The 21,524-nt window shown below is 40.7% G+C and overlaps 1 protein-coding gene across 1 annotated transcript; it reads left to right on the top strand.

Annotated features, from left to right (window-relative positions):
* The first annotated feature begins 665 nt into the window (after positions 1 to 665).
* LOC134476677 (zinc finger protein 347-like) lies at positions 666 to 19,825 on the top strand. The gene is given in 7 exon segments (XM_063252270.1): positions 666 to 959; positions 3,514 to 3,604; positions 9,891 to 9,964; positions 14,168 to 14,294; positions 14,843 to 14,971; positions 16,886 to 18,368; positions 18,370 to 19,825. Coding segments are annotated over 5 exon segments (2,106 nt in total). The 5' UTR covers positions 666 to 959; positions 3,514 to 3,604; positions 9,891 to 9,913; the 3' UTR covers positions 18,686 to 19,825.
* Positions 19,826 to 21,524: the final 1,699 nt, after the last annotated feature.

Genomic DNA, 21,524 nt, shown 5'->3' on the forward strand with positions numbered 1-21,524 from the left:
GTGATCTATCTTTATCAGAACCCCTAGTGCCCTCATGCCAACACTCCAGCCGTCCTCCCTCAAAGAGAAAGTGAATAGAAACGCGAAGAATGCTTGTTCTGTGTTCTTGGACATCAGCGTGAATGTGCACCTTCAGCAGAGACTGCTCCGCATTTCGCGGTCTAGTTTGCATCTCCTTCAAAAGCAATAGCGAGATATTTATTGAGGGGCTGAAATTCACTTTAATAGTAGGAACCTTCATAGGTATAATTATCATCCTACATTGATGGCCCCAGTCCCACGCTATCTTGGTTTCCAGATCAAGTTGTTGTCACAGCATCCCCTGGGGACGCCCAAGGACCAGGCAATGGAGACGCGGCTTCCGCCCCCAGCCCCGCCCATCTCGGGTCTTGCTGCCGCGTAGCCCCGCTCCCAATCGTCCGCCGGGCCAATCCTTTCACACTTTCCTCCCTGCCCGCCCCTGTCCCCGCCCCTGTCCCCGCCCCTATCCCGCCCACTCACATCCTGGCAGGGCCCCGCCCCCTCGCCTTCCCTGCTGTGCGCGGTTTCCTTCAGATCCGGAAGTGCATCGGTGAAGTGAAGGTCGCAGCGGCCGGTGTGAGTTTCCCTCTCTTTAGGTTGTCTGCGCTCCGCTGTCCCCAGCGCCTCCTTGTCAGGTTGTGAGTGTCTGGGGAACGTCAAGGCCCTGCCCCGCCCCCTGCGCCCCAGTAAATTCGGACGGCGCTGTGAAGGTCGCTTGGCCCTGCGGGGCGGAGGCGCTTGAGGCCGGTCCTGCCAGTCCAACCCGGGCCGCTGACGCCTCCACCCTCGACCGCCTCGCCTGCTGCCCTCTCCGCGGCCGGCGGCGTCCTCACCACGGGGGAACCCGGGCTCGTCCGCGCCTCCCGGGCCGGGTTGCCTCCCAGGCCTCCCCCTCTAACCTCCCCGCCAGGCCAGGGGAGGTGACCTGGACCTGGCCTGTGAGTTCAGGATTCTTGTGTCCCAGGGTTAGCTATGCTCCTCCAGAGGCGGCTTCTCATCCATGCCCTCCCAGTGAGGGGTGGGAGAGATAGACCTGTAAACATGGCAAAGTAGTGGATGGGTGAGGAATTGGCAGAAGTGATGAGAATGAAAGAAGCAGCTAAGATGGTAGCGGAGGAGAAAAACAAATAGAGACATTTAAAGATCTGTGTCTCCAGAGAAATGAAAAATAGTGAAATAGGAAGAGAGCCCTTGGCAAACAGCAGCGTGGTGTTGGGACAAGAGGAGAAGGTGGTGGGTGACAAGGGGAGCAAAGGAAGGACGCCTAGGACTGTGAGGTTCAGAGAGCAGGACCCAGGGGCTGCACCAGGCAGGGGGAGGAAGAGCATCCATGGGGGAAGAACGAGGCAGAAATAGGTGAAAATTGGGGATAATCAAACGACTAAGTTGACAGGGACCCAGAGGTGAACCCAGTACAAGAATGAGGCAGAATAGGTATAGGGGCAGGAACTTAGGGAGGAAATCAATGGAGAGTGAGAAACAGTGGCCATAAATGGTGGTGGAGGGAAGAGAAAAGAGCTGGAGAGAGGTTACAGTGAGACTGTACAGAGTGACAGAGAAAAACAGGAAGGGAGAAAAGCCGGGAGGAGTGGACCCTGTGTCTAGCCCAGGATGGTCAATTAGGTATGCATCCTTAAATTGTGCTGTATTGATTTCTGTGTTGATAATTCAATGGATTTAAAATTTATTTAAATCATATGAACAAGGGTAAGACTTGTGATTCTGCCTATAAGCTCTGTGTATTGTGCAATTTTGGGTCCTAGAGGATACCCTTTCCCTTTTTGGTCACTACTCAATGTGAAGGTGGAGTTCTGACTCATTTTACCTGTGGGTTACCCTGTTTTCCTGGAATGGATTGTGGTTTGGGAAGTGTGTGAGATAAAGGAAACCAAGAGTGGTTTTCCTAGTCACGCTTGATAGTGACCACAGCACAGTCTTCACTTCTAGTCAAGAAATTGTGTTAGGAAAGAAAAAGAAATTGTGTTAGGATTTGTGATGATTGAGGAGGCACTTGTCCCTGAGACCCCAACGTGGTGTTCTGTAAATTAATTTAGATCTGGCACTCACTCCCTGGAAATGGCGTCTGAGCCCACAGGGTGAGGCCTTAGACCCACATTGCCCTCACTTCAGATTTGCAGGTAAACTGCCATCCACTGGCTATAAATAAGGGATCCTCCTGACTCAGCTGCTCAGGTTAGTTTGTCAGATTGTCTCCCAGCGTTCAGGAAAACATCACTGACATTTGCCTGTTGTTAAAAGGATGCAGATGAATAGGTACATAGACCCTTTGCAATCCTCAGTGTCACAGTTTGGATGACTTTGTACTGCCTTGAGTTTAGCTCAGTATCTCTGCCTATATTTATTTAAATCAGTTAGTTAGTTAATTATTGAATTCCATTGTTTTTGTTACGTGGTGTAGGCATTGAACCCCCAGCCTCATGCATACTAGACAAGTGCTCTATCACTGACCTACATGTCCATCCCTCTGCCTGTACTATTTATAATACAGAAGATAAAATATTGTTTCATTTATAAAATAAAGAAAAATTACGTATTTCCTTGTATCAGGCAAGGAATCGTGTTTTAAAATTCCTTTGAGGGACAGAAAAATTTTGACAGTTTTGGCCCATTTTAATCTGCTTCTGAAAGTCCTCCTGTGGTCATCTCCTGCAGTATCCTTCTGCCCACTCTGGTCCCGCCACACAGGCCTCCTGCCTTTTCCTGCTACTGCTATAGTGCCTGCCTCAGGGCTTTCCCTTGGTTCTGTCTCTGCCTGAACTTATTGGCCCCTCACCTGCAGGTGATAAACACTTTCCCAGGTCTGTGGTCTGATATCAGTGATTCCATGGAGAATTCTGTGGCTTTCACTAACATCCTAACCCTAACCCTATCCCTTCCTTGGTCTGTGTTGCCTGCTCTGCAATTTCTGATCTCCCCAGTCCACAGTGTGGATTCTGGAGACCACAGGGTTGCAAAGGGAGAGCTGAGTCAGAAGGTGGGAGGGGGGCTGGGCTTGTTCAACTCTGGCTTCCCATTGGCAGGCTGAGGTGTTTTGTAGCTAATTCTCCCTTTCCCATCATCAGCCTGAGACCCAGTCTTCATATTATTAAAGTTGATTGTATTTGGTGCACAGCCTTGGGCACCTAGACTGTCCTGTGTTTATCAAGGCCAAGATCAGCTTGTGATCCATGGTGGAGTGAAGGGAGTGTGCTGTGTTTGGCTCTAGATAGGCCTTGGTGTGTTCCCTCATAAAGCCCCAGGGAGAGAGAGAGCTCTGAAGAAGTGTCAGGAAGTCTTCTGTTGGTCTTCCTTTAGGAGTCTGTTCCTGCCTCTTTGGTCCCCAGCCCCAACCTGTCCCTCTTGGCCCCTCCCTGTGCGGTGGGCAGCAGAAAACGGTCTTTCCTCATGGCTGGTACTCCTTGTGTGTGGGCTATGATATAGGAAGAACGTGTGTCTGTTCTGAGTATTCACCAATGTGTTTTCAACATTCAGGTTTCACTCCCCAAAACTCATGTTATCTGCCGAAGGAGCTGGGAAGAGGAGGAGGCAGGAAGAAAAGGAGTCGGACATGGCTCTTACTTGGGTAAAGTGATGTTGTTATTTGCGTGTTCCACATTGCCTTCCTTCCTGAAGTGATTTGCATGGGCACTGCATCTTCGGATTCTGTCACCTGGCATACTCTCTGAGTCTCCCCTGGGCTGCCCTGGGCCCTCCTCACATTCCCTAGGACTCACGGTAACCAGTGACACGTATCATGTGAGGAGGCTGTATTAATCATGGTCCTGGGTAGGGCTTCCTGCCAGGTAGGGACTAGAGACAGATGTGGACCCCATATGTCAGTTTTGTGGGCAGCAGGATTGTTTAGGGCACATCTGGATGTAGAAGCTGTTCATGGAAGTCACTTACTAATATAAACAAATTCTTCTAAGCTCTGAAAAAGGAGACGTATGGGAGAAATGTGTTCTGCCTGACACTATATACTACATTTACACGTAATCAAGTTAGTCAGTGTTTCTGACTGAAATCTCAGTGATTGGAAACGGAATGGAAAGTTAGACACAACAATGAGGGATGTTTAACTCTGCCAGTTTTAAATATGTGACTGCCTCTGTGTCTAACAGCCAGGCACTCTTTAAACTGTTTTCACCACTTTCATCTGTGGGAGACAGTGATGTCCTTGCAGGGCTCTTAAGCAACAAGTATTTAGGGGGAAAATGATCATATTTTCACTTCGACATCATAGCAGAACTTTTTTGGCATCAGAGGGGATGGAACTATAGTCTCAACTCAGCAGTTAGTATTAAATACTCAACAAGAAACATAGCAACACGTGATATGTACGTTTCTCTTACAGTGAAGCCATAGACCATCACCAGTCTTGGGCACCAAGGTGTAAAGCTTGTCCTTTCCTCATCTTCTCCCTCTGTCACATGTGAGCAGGAGGCCACTGCTGTCAATTTTGTGGTCTGTGGCAGAAGTCTGATCGTGTGTGGGATAAGTGTGTTTGCGTATCACTGTAAGGCTTTAGAGAAGATTCTTCAGTAAATGAGGAGGAACAGAGACCACTTAGGACGCTTTTGCATTCTTCTTGAAGTATTCTGGGAATGAAGACCTGTATTTCTTACCTTTCCTTTACTACAAAGAGAAGTGAACTGCCTATGAACTCAGCAGTTCACAGGCATCTCTGCCCTCTGCAGAGAGTTCCTTTTGGAAAGGGCAGTTTCTCTTAGGGCGATTTCGTGTTTTATTAGTTCTATGAAGGTCATTCTTTTCCTCCCCTTGCAAAGATGCTCTCTCCTATGGATAATCATTCCTTATCAAGTAAAACTTGTCACTAAGGTCCTTTATGTTTTACAGCCTGGAGAAAAACCAGACTGTTTGTATGCCAGTTCCTTGTGATTCCAAGTAGGTTTCATGGTTTGTGGATATGTATATAAAAAGAGAATTTGTAGTTTAGGACCTATTTATAATCTGTAGTATATACTTACTTACATATACCTTCTTGTTCCCTCCCTCTTTTTTTTTTTTTTTTTTTGTCTCCACTGGGGATTGGACCCAAGGCCTTCATACTAAGTGGCTCCCTCTTGTCCCTTTTTTTTTTATTTTTCTGAATTTTGAGACAGGGTCTCACCAAGTTGCTCAAGCTAGGATCACAATTGGAATTCTCCTGCCTCAGTTTCCCAGAGTGCTGGGATTATTATAAGTGTGTGCCAGTATTATCTGTTCTGAAGTTTTATTTTTTTATGTTCTACTTTACTTTTTTTTTTCTGCAGTACTAGATATTGAACCCGGGCCATTGCACTAACCTGTATGCTCAGTGGTGGAGACAGGGTGTGAGTTCCTCACACCCTAACTTGTAACCGTTTTATCTCAGTCTTCAAGTAGCTGAGATTGTAAATATGGTCTACTGTGCCTGGCTGTTAGCTTGCTTCTTCATGTAGAATTTCTCTTAGTACAAGATTATGAAGTACTATATTTCTCTTAGATTTTGTGTTTTACTGTTTATTTTTTCATGTTTAAATTTAATTTAAAAATCTTTTTACGACCAAGATTCTTGCTAAGTCATTGAATTATTCAGGCTGAACCTAAACTTTGAGAGGTCTCAGCCTCCCAAAGCCCTGAGATTGCAGGTAGGTACCACCATACCTGGCTGCATCTAATGTTTCATTGTTTAATCATTTGTTTATATCTCTTTCATTTGCATGTTTGTGCACATGCTTTTCTTCATTTTATTTATTTATTGGATGTTATTTTACTTTATTTCAAGGCTGGCTAGAGATCAAAGTCAGGGCCTTATGCGTGGTAGGCAAACAGTGACTGAGCTACATCACCAGTGACATCACTACATCACTGAGCCCCTGGGTTTAAAGTAAAAGCAAAAGATAATATATATCATACAAGATTTATATGTAGTTTATGAGAACACTCTATTTTTTCTTTTCAAATTTCTGTTAGTTTTCTTTTCACCTTTTTCACTCAATAAAATTCTTCGGTTCCTTTTTCCAATCAGATATAGTTCCATTGGTCTGGTTTTGCCTTTCTCACTTGTATTTTTGTGTCATATACAAGACATCTTACCATCTCCAATATCCTTCCCTTTTTGTGTGTAATTTGTGTGTTTTTGCCACGACTAGCACATTTGTCTAGCACATTTTCTGAACCGATGAACACGATGAGGGAATCCACCTTTTAGCTTCCTCTATGTCAGTGTTGTGCATTGCAGGGACTGACTTTGTTCAGTTGGTCTAGCTTTGTCTTCTAAAATCGAGTCCTGCCTGTCAGGGTTTGTGTCCTCTGAATAGACTGTAAATTCTGGTTCGCTAGTTACTGCTTTGAAGAATTTTTCAATATTCTTCAGGGCTACTGTTCTGTCCAGTGCTGGCAAAGCTGTGGCACATGCTACAGCAGGCTGTTTGTTATTGAAAGCTCTTAGAGGTTTGCTATCACTGGCCTTTTTTCCTGTGTTGGTATCAGAATAGTGATGGTCTCACAGAATGATATGTTCTTAAGTGTGGGGCCTCGAACCTGCTGGTCAAGTACTCTGCACTGTTATATTCCCCAGACCTTTTTAAAGTTTTCGAGATAAATGACTTGGGCTGGTTTTGAACTTAACTTGTACTTCTCCTGCCTCAGCCTTCTGAGTATTGGGATTACAGGAGTGTGACCCAATGCCTAGTTTAGAATGCTTTTAATGTTTCCTTTTCTTCAGGTTATTAGAAGAATTTGAGGAGAATTGATGTTAGCCCTAATTTAAGTGTAGGGCAGAATGGAGTGACGAAGCCCTCTGTCCTTGTGTCTTTGCGGGGAGGTTATTGGTTATTGCTTCATTTCCCTTACTACTTATATATATATATGTTCAGATGTTTAAAAATCTCCCTGATTTCATCAAGGGAATTTGTATATTGCTAATGATTTATCCTTTTCTTCCAGGTTATCTCATTCAGTGATTAGCCTGTTACATGATTATAGCTACTTATTTTTCTCTTTTCTTCCATGATATGAGTTGAAATATACCTGCTTATATATATTTGGGTCTTTTTTCAAAGATTTTCTGTCTAAGCATTTGCCATTTTTGTTGATATTTGTAAAAAGTTTCTTTAGATTCTGTGCTTTCATTTATTTCTGCTGCAGTGTTCATTATTTCCTTTTTTTGTGTCTATTGTTTTTGGTTTGTGCTTTTTTGCTGAAATGCAAAGTTAGGTTGTGTTTGAGTTAATTTTTATTTTTGAACAGAAGCTTTTATTGCCAGACCTTTTCCCTTTACTGCTTTGATTGCATCCATGAGCTTTGATGCACTGTGCTTTTCTGTCTTTGTCTCTGGATGTTTTTTAACTTTTGCTTGCCTTATTCACTCTGATTATGATACATTTATTCCATTTGGAATAGAGAAAAAAAATTGAATGATACCAAAGTTTTTGATACCTCTTATCTGTTGTGTAGATGTTCCCTGTGTGTGTTAGAGGTAGGAGTTTCTGCTGTTGTTGGGTAGAATATTCTCTACAGGTCTGTGAGGTACATATGCTATGTACTGTTGTTGAAGCCCTCTGTATATTTCTTGGTCCGCTGGTTATTTTTTCCATAAGTGATATGAAGCATAGAGTGTCCCCCAGTTATTGTGCTAAATCTCTCAGCATTTGCTTCATATGTTGGAGAGGACTGATGTTGGTTTTATGCTTGTAATTATCATATGTCCTGGGGAGCTGCCCCTTTAGTAATTATGGAAAGTCGTCTTTTATCCTTTGATCACTTGTAACAGTTTTTAAAAGCTGTGTTTTAAAAATATAAGAGTAGCTACCTCTGCGCTCTGTAGGTTTCGGGTTGCATGGAGTATCTTTGAGTCTTTCCCTTTTTAGCCTGTGTGTGCCTTCAGAAATAAACTAAAACTGTTGTTTAGAATATAGTTATATTTTACGTGTTTCTTCTTTCAGCCAGTCTTTTTCTTTTAATTAGGGTGTTTATATCTAATTAGTCATACAAAAGGACTTACTGTTGTTTTTTTTTTAACTGTTGTATGTCTTTTGCTTTGATTGCATCTGTCATATTTTTGCTGTCTTCTTTGTGTTTCCTTGGTTTTGTGAAATGGCTACTTTTCATTGTCTTGTCATTTTTCCTTGTGTATGTTGTATAGCCACCTTTGTGGTTATTTCATTATATAGAGCACGTTGTCACTTTCACATAATTTTAAATGAAAAAGTTTGAATTAATCACATATAAAAAGTCTACACCATTACATTTCTGTCTCACATACCCCCTTACGTTATTCATAACACAAATGATCTCTTTCTGTATTGTACATCCTTTATTAAAGATGTAGAATCCTTTTTATGCTTTTAGGAAGATTCTCTGCTGGAGTTCAAAGTGATCTGTAAATTTTATTATGTTTTTCTTTCTCCATTTATCACCCTTTCATTTCAATTTGAAGGTCTCTTTCAGCAGTTCTTAAAGGGCAGGTCTGGTGATAAACGCCTTCCAGTCATTCCTGGAAGGCTCTCTGTCTCCTCAGTCTTTGTGGACACTTTAGCTGGATGCAGTGTTTTTAGTTGGTGGTGTTTTTCTTGTAGCATTTTGAACATACATAGTTCCTTTGTAGCATGCAAAGGTTCTACTGAGAAATTTGATGTTCAAAGGAGCTTGTCGCTGTATCATGTTTCTTGTCTGATTCTCAAGGTTTCTGTCCTCTGTCCCATGTGTTGGACATGGAACTTAGAGTATTACATGTTAGGCAAGGATTGTACCAATTGGCTTTATCTGCAGCCTATGTGTCTAACTTTCGGTGGTTTGATTATCATGTGTTTTGCAGTATATGTCACATTTATCTCATTTGGATTTCTTTAAGCTTCTTGAATTTATGTGTGTGTCTCACACTTGGAACGTTTTGGGCCTTCCTTATGATCAGATCATTTCTGTATCCCTTTCTCTCTTCTTTTGTTTGATTTTTAGTTTTTAATGAAATCTGATTTTGTTCCTAATTATTATAGCCACAGCTAACTTTGTGCTGATGTTGTACCTTCCCCACTTTAATCCTTCTAATGAGCTGACAAAGGACTACTGCCGATCACTGCCAGTCACTCTGTACAACAGTAGTTTCAGTCTTGGGTTTTTAGATACTATCCTGAATAATAACTCAGTCTAACTTAAAGAATTCAAAAGTAAAGTCTAACTTGCTATTGAGTCATGCTTTTAAAAGGATCTGAACTCACAGATCAACTATAAAATGTGAGAAATGGTAAATATTCTTGATTTGGTATTACACATCCACTACACTAAAAAGCCTTTCAGTCAGTAAAAGGTAGCACTTTTTAGATTCAGGAAATTCTGATTAAATTGGCATAGTTAAGACCAAAAATATAGACATTACTTCCTTGTCTGTAGCCACTGTTTAACAGGCCAGTAAATACAAATTGAAACAGGGGAGTCTTGCTTGATTCTGAGACAGTGCAGGATTCCCCACTACTTAAACATACTCATGCAGCCAGTTATATAAATCTAAATACAGAACCACTGTTTGATAGGTTTTGAGATGATATTCTCCATTTTTGTGAAAAGCCAATCACTACTAATCAAGGCCAACCATATATTTAGAAATGTGACAGTATTTATTGAACTAGAATTACTATCAAAACTTGAAAAAAAAGATAACCATTTAACTGCAGGCCAATTTTACTGAAATCAAGAATGTCTAACAAAAATATTCTATCAGCTGTTAATGATCTGAATTCTGGCAAAAGAGGTATGTTAAATTATGGTGTGCATAAAAAAGCCATGAGACATTTCTGTTCCATAATAAATAAGGCAGTGACTTACTCATTAGTAGCTTTTCTGAGGTAAGCTATTAAATGTGCCCTTTCTTCCTTCTTCTTAAATGCCAGGGAGGAGCATTTTTGTTCGAGGGATGTGCTTCTTGGGATTCTCCAAGGCCGCCATCAGTGTGCCCTCTCCCCAGGTAATGCCTTTTCCTTGTTGGTGTCTGTGTAAGAATCCAACAGCCTGACTTGTCTCCCACTCAGACAGACCCTGGAGATATGGCCCAGTTTTTCGGTTGCTTCCTTTCTCCAGTGTGGCATTGAGGACATATCTGTACAAAAATCTTCTACCTTTCCAGCATCATTCATTTTTAAGTCAGTCTTTCATCATTACCACAAGAAAGATTCCTTTTTAGAAGCCAGATGTCCTGTGCTCTAGCCCAAGGACACACTGGTGCATGGCTAAGTGCTGGCATTGGTTTATGCACACTTATCCTTTCTTTCTTCTTCATTTGAGGTACATGTGATGTTATCCCATAAGTCTCTAAGCCATCTTTACTCTTCCTGCATTTTTTGAGATAGGGTCGCACTCAATTGTTAAGGCTGGCCTTGAACCACTAAATAGCTTAGGCTGGCCTCAAACTTGTGGCAATCTTCCTGCCTCAGCTTCCTCAGTGCTGGGCTGATAGGTGTGCACACCTGACCTCCTCCTTTTTCAAATCCATTTTTCTTTCCTTTTGCCTGGTCAGGTCTGCTTTTCAGCTTCTCTTGAGTTTAATTTTAGTTATTTTATTTTTTGGTTCTAAAATTTCTTTGTAGTTTTTTTCCTCATAGTTTCTGTGTTCATTGTTTTTCTGATTTCCTAAAGTTGAATTTGTTTGCTGTCTTAAATCATTCAGTAATGAATGATTGAATCTCTCATTTTCAGTTCTTTGGTGGTTTATACATCTGTATTTCCAGGCTGGCCTTGAACACACAATCCTCAGCTTCCTGACTGCTGGAATTATAGATGTGTGCCATCATCCCTTGCCTATGTCTGATTCTTTAGTGTTGGTTTGTGACTGTTTAGTTTTCTGATTTGAATGATCACATCACATTTGTTTTTTTTCTCTTTGTGCAGCTTGTTTTCTTTCTTTCTTTCATTTAGCTTTTTTTTTTTTTTTTTTTTTTTTGCAGCAGTTTGAAACCAGGGCTAGAATGTGGCTCAGCGGTAAATGACATGCCTAGCACATACAAGGCCTTGGGCTCTGTCCCCAGTGTCACCAAAGAAAAGCAAGCAGGCAAGCAGGTTTGGTGCTGCATGCCCGTGAACCGACAGAAAATCAGCTGCCTCGCTCAGTTCTGGATGTTCGGCTTCCTTTAGGGAGGCTTTCCATTCCTTCCTGCTAGAGATTCTGGAGAGTTCTCAGGCCTCTGCCGGGATTTGACTTTTCTGACATTTTGCTTGTAATTTCTAACTGAAGACCCCTGCCAGTTTCTACTCAGCTCTCCCACTGTCTTTCTGCAGCTGCAGGAATTTAGGATGTGGATTTGAGCCTAGATGGTGCCCTTGTTGCTGCAGACACTGGTTTCTATCAGTTGCCTTTGTGTCTGTGCCCTGCCCTGCCTGATGCCCTTGCCTATTCAAGCAGTTCAGTGTTCCTTCTCTGCAGAGTCATGATGTTAGATGAGGTTCTCATACTGTGCTTTCCTGCCTTGAGAGATTGGGAGTGGGCTGTCCTCTCTCAGAGTAGGGATTCTGGCAAGAAGGTGCCACAAGTTGACCCTTCAGGCTTGCATTAAGAATTGCACTCTCAGAGCTGGACATGGTGGCTCACACCTGTAATCCCAGCACTCAGGAGGCTGAGGTGGTAGGATTGTTGTGAGTTTGAGACTAACCTAGCCTGGGCTACAAAGTGAGCTCAAGGCCAGCCTGCACTGCATAGCAAGACCCTGTCTCAAAAAAAAAAAAAAAAAAAAAAAAAAAAAAAAAAAAGAAAAGAAAGAAAGGAAGAAAGAAAAACAATTGCAGTCTCATTTACAAATGGGGAAGGATTGTCTCTGTTACTTTTCTTGTTAAGTTTAAGGAGAAAAGGTTTATTTCAGCTCACAGTTTGTAGAGGTTTCAGTCCATAATGGCTGGCTCCAAGGCAGGATGTCATGGTAGAGGGGCATTGCAGAGGGGGACCAGTGCATGGTGTGGCAGGGCAGGGCAGATGGAAGGCAGCAAGCAGCAAGCCTACCTCTGCCTTTCACTCCTTCCAGGCTACTGGTCTTTGGGGTGGTGCCACTCACACCCAGGGTGGGCCTTCCCATTATCCACACCCAGAGCTGTGTTAAACAAACCGTGGAGTAATTTAGTAACCATATACTCACTATCACAGCCATATTCCTGGCATCACACACTCTAGATATACACCTCTAAAAAGCCCCACCTATGACTGCATGAGATTTTATAGATACAGTACAAGAGGGTGGGAGGAGAGTGGAGGGGAAGGGGACACACAGAAATTTAAATGTATCATGTACCTGTACCAGCTGCTCACAATGAAGGTAACTGCTCTGCTTTTGCAAGTATGAAAAATTGGTGATGAAAATTATATCATTGAGAGACACCATCTCTTGTTTCACCTAAGTGTGTGTATGTGATTATGTCACATATACAGTAATTTTTGTTCCTGAGACAGTATCTTGCTTTGTAGTTCAAGCTGGCCTTGAATTCATTATGTGGCCCAAGCTGGCCTCAAACACATGGCTATCCTCCTGCCTCAGCCTCTTGAGTGCTGCAATTATATGCATATGCCACCATGACTGGCTCATCTGTGCATTTTTTAATGTGATACTGGGACTGAACCTAGGGCCTCTACTCCAACTTTTATTCCCAGTCCTTTTTTTATTTTTATTTTTTATTTTGAAACAAGGACTAAGTCATTCAGTTCCCCAGGCTGAACTTGAATTTGCAGTCCCCCATGGTAGGCTTTGTTTGTTGTCTTCATTTGTTATGTGTTCAGGTCTTCCTATGCACTCCAAGCTGGACTCACACTGACAGATACCAGGATTATGATATGTGCCATGGTGCCTCACCAGCATGTGATATTTTGTTTTGTTTTTTTTGGTACCAGAAATTGAATTTAGGACCTTGTGTTTGCCAGGCTGTGCTGCTGAGCTGTATCCCTGGCCCATGTTTTTTTTTTTTTTTTTTAAATAAAGAACAGTTTGTATGTTTTTTTTAGTTAAAATTGTATCTGCAATTAAATTTTCTGTTAAAATGTTCTGCAGCCTTAAATTGCTGTGCACTGTCATGTTAATATGTTAATACTATATTAAAAATACCGCATATCCCATGTGTGCATGTGTGGCTGTATAATGACCTTGTGAGAAGCTCTGTATTGTTTTTGAACTTCCTACGCTTTCCTCCCTTAAGTCATCTGTGGTTTATTTTCTTCGGATGTGCTGTTGCCTCACTGATTCTTAAGGTTCAGTTTCGGTCTCAGACACCTGGGGGCAGGTACTTCCTCTCCCAATTTGAGTTCCTTTACCTGAGCAGAAACCACTTGGTGTCTGTAACAGCTCGTTCTCAGGTGTGGACCTGTACCTGTCTTTCTCTCTTAGATGTCATGTCACTGCAGCAGCTAGTATAGAGCAGGCGAAATGCTCAGTACTTGGAAGTGTTCCCAAGCTTTAGCTATTCTGTTGCTATCATCATGGTTTTAAGATTCTGATTTTTTAAAAAGTCCCCTATGGGCCCTCATCTTTAAAGTCACCACACATGCTATTGAATGTGGTATTACTTAGTAGGTTAAACATTATATCTAACAGTGCTATAGAGATAAATTTATCTGTATGATTATTTGTATATATTTTTTCCTCTTCCTCTCTCTCTCTCTCTCTCTCTCTCTCTCCCTCTCTCTCCCTCTCTCTCTCTCTCCCTCTCTCCCTCTCTCCCTCTCTCTCTCTGTTTCTACTGGGGATCCAATGCAGGGCCTTTGCACTGAGCTATATCCGCAACACTTTTTATACTTTATTTTGAAATAGGATCTTTGAAATAGTTGTTAAATAACTGCATTACCCAAACTGGATTCAAACTTGCAATCCTTCCTTACTCTCCCAGAATCCTGGAATTATAAGTGTGTGCCCACTCCACCTGGCTCTGTCGTAGTCTTTCTGGTGACTAGTCCCCTTTCTGAAACTGCACAGGGTTCTCTTGACAACTGACATCTTGTTAGCATATAAAAGCACCTAGAGATTTCAAGTGAACTATGCATCTGGAAACATTCACAGAGATCAGATGTGTATTTCATAATATTTAAACATGGATTTAGCTCACTCTCTCCAATTAAAACTCTTTACAGCTCTGTTCTTTACTTTATGTCATAATCGTAACTATCCACGTGGCCCCCAGTGACATCCATTTTTCATTGCAGGGATGCTTAACATTCAGGGATGTGGCCATAGAATTCTCCCCAGAGGAATGGAAATGCCTGGATGCTGCTCAGAGGACTCTATATAGGGAGGTGATGCTGGAGAACTACAGGAACCTGGTCTCCCTAGGTAAGGATGGCTCCTCTCGAAATTTGGTCTGCCTTCTGTATAGTTTCCCTGTTCGTACCTCTAGCTGAACCTGAAGTTTTATTGATGTAGAATTGAAACGCTTTCCAATGTATCCTCTGCACTTCAGCCATCTCCTTTCTTTAGATTTTCTGCCTCCTTTTGAAGCATCATTGGGTGGCTATAGAACTAAGTACGCATCCAGTCTTATGGCTGTTATTATTTTCCTTTCTCAACAGTGCTGGGGCTCAAACTTGGGCTTGCATATGCTAGGCCAGTGCATTAACACTGAGTCACATCCTCAGCTCTTACAGCAGACTTAAAATATCCAGTTCTTTTTTCTTCTTTCCCTGTTCATTTGATTGAGTAGTTCTTGGGAAATAACTGGATGTCTGCATGTTAAAGCATTTCCCAAGCCTAAAGGAATAAACCAGTGTGTGATTTTGTGCAGTGTTTGTAGATCCATCTAGAATATTTTCTGTCTTCATATGAACATAGCACTGGATTCTTAAAAAGCCACAGAATGCTGTTTTCCTTTCTTTTTATAACAGGAATCTTTCTTCCTAACGTGAGTGTTATTTCTATATTGGAGCAAGGGAAAGAGCCCTGGACTGTGGAGAATGAAATGAAAATAGCAAGAAACTCAAGTAGGTGGGAATGTTGTAAAGGACTGAATACAGGTAAGACAATGTAGACAGAGGAGCTGCTTAATGCCATTGGTCAGGGCAGTTGTTTGGGGTTTGATCTGTAAAGCTCAGGCAGCAGAAGCAAAAATAGGAAAATGTATTGCATAAAAAGAAAATATTGCTGTGCCTCAGATCACAGCATTGAGAAAATATTTATAACCTGTGCATCTGAGGGAGCATTAATATATAAAAATGTATAAAGCATGGAAAGTCTTAGCATTAACACAAAAAGAATTTAATAGACATTTCTTGATAGAAATGAGTAACAGATATACAAAAAGATGATCAATATCACTAACAATGGAAATAGAAGTTTAAGTCTAAATAAGTTACCATTTTCTACTTATCAGAATAGCTTTTATCAGAAAGATAAAAGGTAATGTGGACAGGATGTGGAGAAAAAACTATTGTCCACTGTTGATGGAAATGTAAAGTAATGAATTCATAATGGAGAACACAGCCTGTGTGCCAGAGAGCTCACCTGGCACACAGGCTGTGGCTTGATCTCCAGCATGCAAAAAAAAAAAAATAAATCTTAAAGCTAAAAATAGAATTACTGTGTAATCCAGCAGTCTAGCTTCTAGGCACATATACAAAAAATTCAAGATCAGGGGATCAAGGAAATAATCCACAGTGCATGTTTTCTGCAGCATTATTCACCGTAGTCAAGGTATGTAACTGACTTGCATGTCCATCAGCCAATACTGGATAGAGAACATGTATACAGACAGCTGGGAGGGCAGCTCTGTTGGCAGCAGTGTGTGTTTACCTGATAAACATTTTATTAAGTGAAAGAAGTCAGGCAGAGAAGTACAATACTGTGTTCTCACTTAAACAGTCTAAACCAATTGGACTCCTAGAAGCAGAAAGAATGGTAGCTGCTAGATAAGTGTAACACTAAGTTGTTGGTAAAATATGTTTTTTAAATAAAGAAGAGTAACTTAACAAATTTTTGAGGTGGTAGATATGTAATAAGTTTTTAGTCATCATTTCCATGTTGTAAACATTTATCATGACATTAATTTGTTCCCTATAAGTATATATGTATATATTTATAATGTCAGGGATTCAGTGAAACATTTAGAAAACTATTCCATTTCTAGTGTACTGTTTCTTAGAAAGCCTTGCTTTTTGTTTTTGAGACAGTGCCTCACTATGTATTTCAGGCTGGCCTTGAATTCACACCAATTCTCTTGCCTCAGCCACCTGAGTGCTGGCATTATAGGCTTGCACCACTATGCCTGGCAAATCTTGCTTTTTCTTAAGAGAACATTACTCATAATTATAGTTTATAACTTCATATAAATATACATACTCTATTTGCCTGGTTATTTTATCATGGCTTACTAGAATATTTTGTGGTTTTTATGATGATTTATAGATGATGATTTTTCAGCATGAAAAATGCAAAAATTATCTCATACTAACTTGTTACAAAACTCTTGCTGTGTGTAGGTATGGGTAGTTTTATAACAGAAATTCCAAAACACGCTTTTTTTCTGATATCGTTTTATTGAATTCTTCCTCTTTACCCATTGTTTTTATTGCTTTGGAATTAAAGATTACCATTCATCAACTTGTTACATAAATTTGCTATGGATAATTTACCGTTAGAGTATATCATGTGGTATTTTAGGATTTATTTATGCTTAATAAATATGTATTTTTTCTCTTCATTTATGAGATGGCCATGTTTTTTGCAGTTAGTGTGTGCTTCAGGGCCATGGTAGAAAAATAACTTTCAGGGCTAACATTTTGATGATAGTTTGAAAGTATATTTTCTTCCTATTAATTGGAATTGTATGTAATTAATTATCTTTCATTAATTAAGAGTATAGTTTTGGGCTGTCTTTTTCACTGTGAATTTGTCTAATTAATTAGAAATATATGTTACTTTGTATCTTGTAGATATCTCTCCTAAATGTGTAATAAAGGGTTCATCACCAAAAGGGAAGAGCAGTACAGGAGAAATATTTAAAAGAGTGACACTAGAAAGACATGAAAGGAATAACATTAAAGGCTTTTCATTCAAGGATGTCCATAAGAATAGACATGGCTTTGAGTTGCACTGGAAAGATACTGAAAGAAATTACAACAGCATGCTTGTGGTTCAGAAGGAAAGTCTCATTGGTAGAAGAGGTCAAGGTGGTAAAAGGGACACAGAAAATAAACTTATGAAAAGTTGGCTTGACTTAAGCTTTCAGGCACATCTGCCTGAACTGCAAGCACTTCAGTCTAAAGGAAAAACTGACAGTCATGAAGGTGACGGGTCCATCAACAATGCTTCCTCAGTTTCACCACCACAAAGAATTGCTTCTGTCAAAGCACATATTTCTCAGGAATATGGAAATGACTTTATTTATTCTTCATTACTCACAAGACAGAAAGCTCATGTTAGAGAGAAATCTTACCAATGTAACGAGTGTGGCAAGGTCTTTGGTTACACCTCATCTCTAGCACATCATCGGAGAATTCATACGGGAGAGAAACTATACAAATGTATTGAATGTGGCAAGGCATTTTTCAGGCGTTCATACCTTTTGGTACATGAGAGACGTCATACTGGAGCTAAGCCTTACAAATGTAATGAATGCGGCAAAGTCTTCACTCAGAATTCCTACCTTACAAGTCACCGGAGAATTCATACTGGGGAGAAACCTTACAAGTGTAATGACTGTGGCAAAGCCTTCAGCGTGCGTTCAAACCTCACTAAGCATCAGGTTATCCACACAGGAGAAAAACCTTACAAGTGCAATGAATGTGGCAAGGTCTTCAGTCACGCTTCAGGCCTTGCATTTCATCGGAGAACCATCCATACTGGAGAGAAACCTTACAAATGTGATGAGTGTGGCAAGGTCTTCATCCAGAACTCACACCTTGCCAGTCATCGAGGGGTTCATACTGGAGAGAAACCATACAAGTGTAATGAGTGTGGCAAAGTTTTCAGTCAGACATCAAATCTTGCAAGGCACTGGAGAGTTCATACAGGAGAGAAACCTTACAAATGTAATGAATGTGGCAAAGCCTTCAGCGTGCGTTTTACCTTAACTTCCCATCAGGTTATCCACACTGGAGAAAAACCTTACAAGTGTAATGAATGTGGTAAGGTCTTCAGACAGATGTCAAGCCTTGCAATTCACCAGAGAATTCACACTGGAGAGAAACCTTACAAGTGCAATCAGTGTGGAAAAGCCTTTAATTCACATTCTAACCTAAACACCCATCAGGTGATCCATACTGGAGAAAAACCCTACAAATGTTCTGAGTGTGGCAAGGTCTTCACTCAAAATTCACACCTTGCAAATCATCGGAGAATCCATACTGGAGAGAAACCTTACAAGTGTAATGAGTGTGGTAAAGCCTTTAGTGTGTACTCAAGCCTGACCACTCATCAGGTCATCCATTCTGGAGAGAAACCTTACAAATGTGACGAGTGTGGCAAGGTTTTCACGCAGAACTCACACCTTGCAAGTCACCGTAGGACTCATACAGGAGAGAAACCATTCATGTGTGATAAGTGTGGCAAAGCCTTTAGTGTGCGGTCAAGCCTTATTACCCATCAGGCAATTCATACTGGAGGAAAACCTTATACATGTAAAGACTGTGGCAAGGTCTTTAGTCGAAGTTCCAACCTTGCAAGCCATCAGAGAATTCATGCTGGACAGAAACCTTGTAAGTGAATGTAGTTGGTCACAACTTCTTGTATAACATCAGATATTTCATTTTTAGGAGAATCTTTATAAATGCAATGAGTGTTAAAAGCCATTTGTCAATAGTTAAAACATTAATGGACATAAGAGTTCATACTGAAAAGAAATCTTACAAATTACACAGCACAAGCATTAATTCAAGTCCTACACTAGATGCCAAAATATATGTCTTTGATGAAACCATACAAATGGACGGTACTTGTGTAGTTAGGCTATTAAGAGATGATCATAACTCTAGATGAGGATTTATTCCAAAACCAGTTCAGTCTGTAGCTCTCTGTTGTATTCTGCAGAATATTTCCAATTAAAAATATGTGAAAACCCATGACCTTAAATACATGAAAGGTACAAGGATTTTGGAAATACTCATTAGCTTCCAGTTATAAATTATTTTACCCAGTTATTTGAGGTTTCTTTGCTATTTTTGACTCTGAACTTGAATTTTAAAACATGTTCATACTCTGTCTTCCTACCAGCCTTTTATTGTGGCCTCTGAGAAAGAACTAGTAAGACAGAGAGGCTTTGGTAGGTAAGGGTCATTTCTGTGTAATGTCTGAGAAGGAGTTTGCCTTGAAGTTTAAATATTGTCTAAATTCGCAACTGGAAAAGACAATAAGGTAAAACTGACAAATCATCACATTTATTTGTGTACATTGCATCTGCAAAAGAGCACCATGGTTGATAGGAATAAACATGCTACCAAATGGTTGTGCAGTATAGCAAGCCAGGAAATTAGGCCCTGGGGAGTTTAATGGGCTAGGAATGATAAACTGGTAGGGACTGAGTATGGAAGAAATAATATAGAAAAATGACCACCTTCTATGTTGAGTGACAGTAAATGTTATAGAGCAAATCATGAATGAATGATGTCATTTTTCAAGTTGAAGAAAGATCAATTATACTGTAGAGTGTAATTGAAAGACTGGGAGGGGTGTAGCTCAGTGATAGAACATTTGTCTAGCATGCACAAGACCCAGAGTTCAATCCTCAGTACCACAAAGATGAGTAATTTTAAAAATAGCATTTTCTTGAGGATCATTGCATTTAACCGCTGGTGTTAACAGCTTGCAATTGCTTTATTCAGAGTATATTATTGGTCTGATGTTTTAATAAAATTAATCTTTTAGTATGACTGTTCCTTTTTTTGTCCACATGGTTTTATTTCTTCTCAGTGCAATACTTTACAGACAGTAACAGTAACAGTATATAGTTTAAAACAAGTTCATTAAAGGTAGATTATCACAGGTAGAGGGGTTTACAAGTTCTGAAAACACGAGAGTGGAGTGCTTGTAGCTGCCTTTCTATTGTCTTAGCACAAGCCTGCCTATCTGTTGGGTGCCAGCTGAGGTAGAGGAAGGGTAAGTGAACTTTTCCTAAGAGGGTTCTGACAAAGCCCACCACCTGCAAAGCTGCTGGTGGCAAAGAGAATGAAAGAGCCACTGTGCAAGAGCACCTTCTGCTGGTTAGGTGGAGAAAAGTGTGTTTACTGGCCGTGGGCATTAACTCTTTATAGGTTCACTGATTTGTACACTCTCAGCATCTGGGGAAAGAAATTTAAGGACTTCAAAACAGATCTGTTTTCCTATTGCACACCTATTAGTGTTTTCCAGGAAGTTTCTGGGATCGCAATTAAAACCTTTTATCTTTTTTCCCTTCGTACTGGTCAATCAGGGCTTGGTGCAAGATTCTTTCCTCCTAGCCTGGTTGGCCACTTTGAAGATGTCAGGCTGTGTGCTGTCCATGCCAGACATACAACAGTTATGCCACAAGATCGCTACACACTGCACTAGACTGATTTTGCAGCTAAATGAAGACTTTGGAGTCCATCCCGCTTGCTTTGATTAGGCACTCAGCGTATCCTACTGTGTCCATGAACTCAGGACAAGACTGTTTTCTTCTTTTTACTAGTAAATGTTTTCAATACATACAGATTACAACGGTTGCAGGGAGTTGCTGCATATACCTAATACATCTTTTTTTTTTTTTCCTTTTTTTTTGACATGATGTCCTATCCTTATCTCTCTTCCCTGCTCCTTTCAACTTTTGGTTCCTTTCCGATTTGGGAAAGCTCTATTTTCATCATTTTTCCCCTTTCAATCCCCTCTCTTTTCCCTCCCCCAAATTATATAAAACCAAGCCAGAAACAAAGCCCAGCCTTGGTTTCTAAGAAACTTTGAAAACACAATAGTTTGGTTTGTTTTCAGATGTGTGCCACCATGCCAAGTTGGCCAGGGCTGTTTTTAAACACCAGTCATTGATTTTGCAGAATTCAGTAAATGAGGACTTGGTTGCCTCTGAACTTCCTCAAGTACCCCAAGCTGCAGAGAGTGAATCTTCAGTGTGTTGAGATAGCTGTTAGTGTTTTAAACATGCAGAAGACTGTCTATTGATAGCCCTCCATTTTGGTCCAAAAATGATTCTGATTTTGTAGAAACTTTCAATTTAAAATAAAAATGGAATAAACAAATAAATGGAATGCTGACATAGTTCATCAGTAGAGCTGGGCTCTGGGTTCACCCCCCAGTACTCAGAGAGGGAGAGGAGGCTAAGGAGGGGTGGGAGAGAAAGATTGGGTCATCTAATCACAATCAGCAGATCTTGGATGTTTTCTTCAAAGACGTAATGTCTTCATCAAGCACTTCTTATGCTCTCGCTCTTGGGAGAAATTTCTCACAATTCCATTTGGATAGACTTTCTGTCATGGATTTTCGTATTCTTACAATTTAGCCTGTTGTGTATTTCAAGATTGGAAATCTCCTAGGCACATTTCAATTAATCCTGAAAGCTTAGTTTATTTTGTTATATGGTAGCCTGAGTAGCACGTTGATTTCAGAACC

The sequence above is a fragment of the Cavia porcellus genome, unplaced genomic scaffold (genome assembly GCF_034190915.1).
Source record: "Cavia porcellus strain 051 isolate PalLab524CR breed Dunkin Hartley unplaced genomic scaffold, mCavPor4.1 scaffold_7, whole genome shotgun sequence".
In the NCBI taxonomy this organism is placed as follows: domain Eukaryota; kingdom Metazoa; phylum Chordata; class Mammalia; order Rodentia; family Caviidae; genus Cavia; species Cavia porcellus.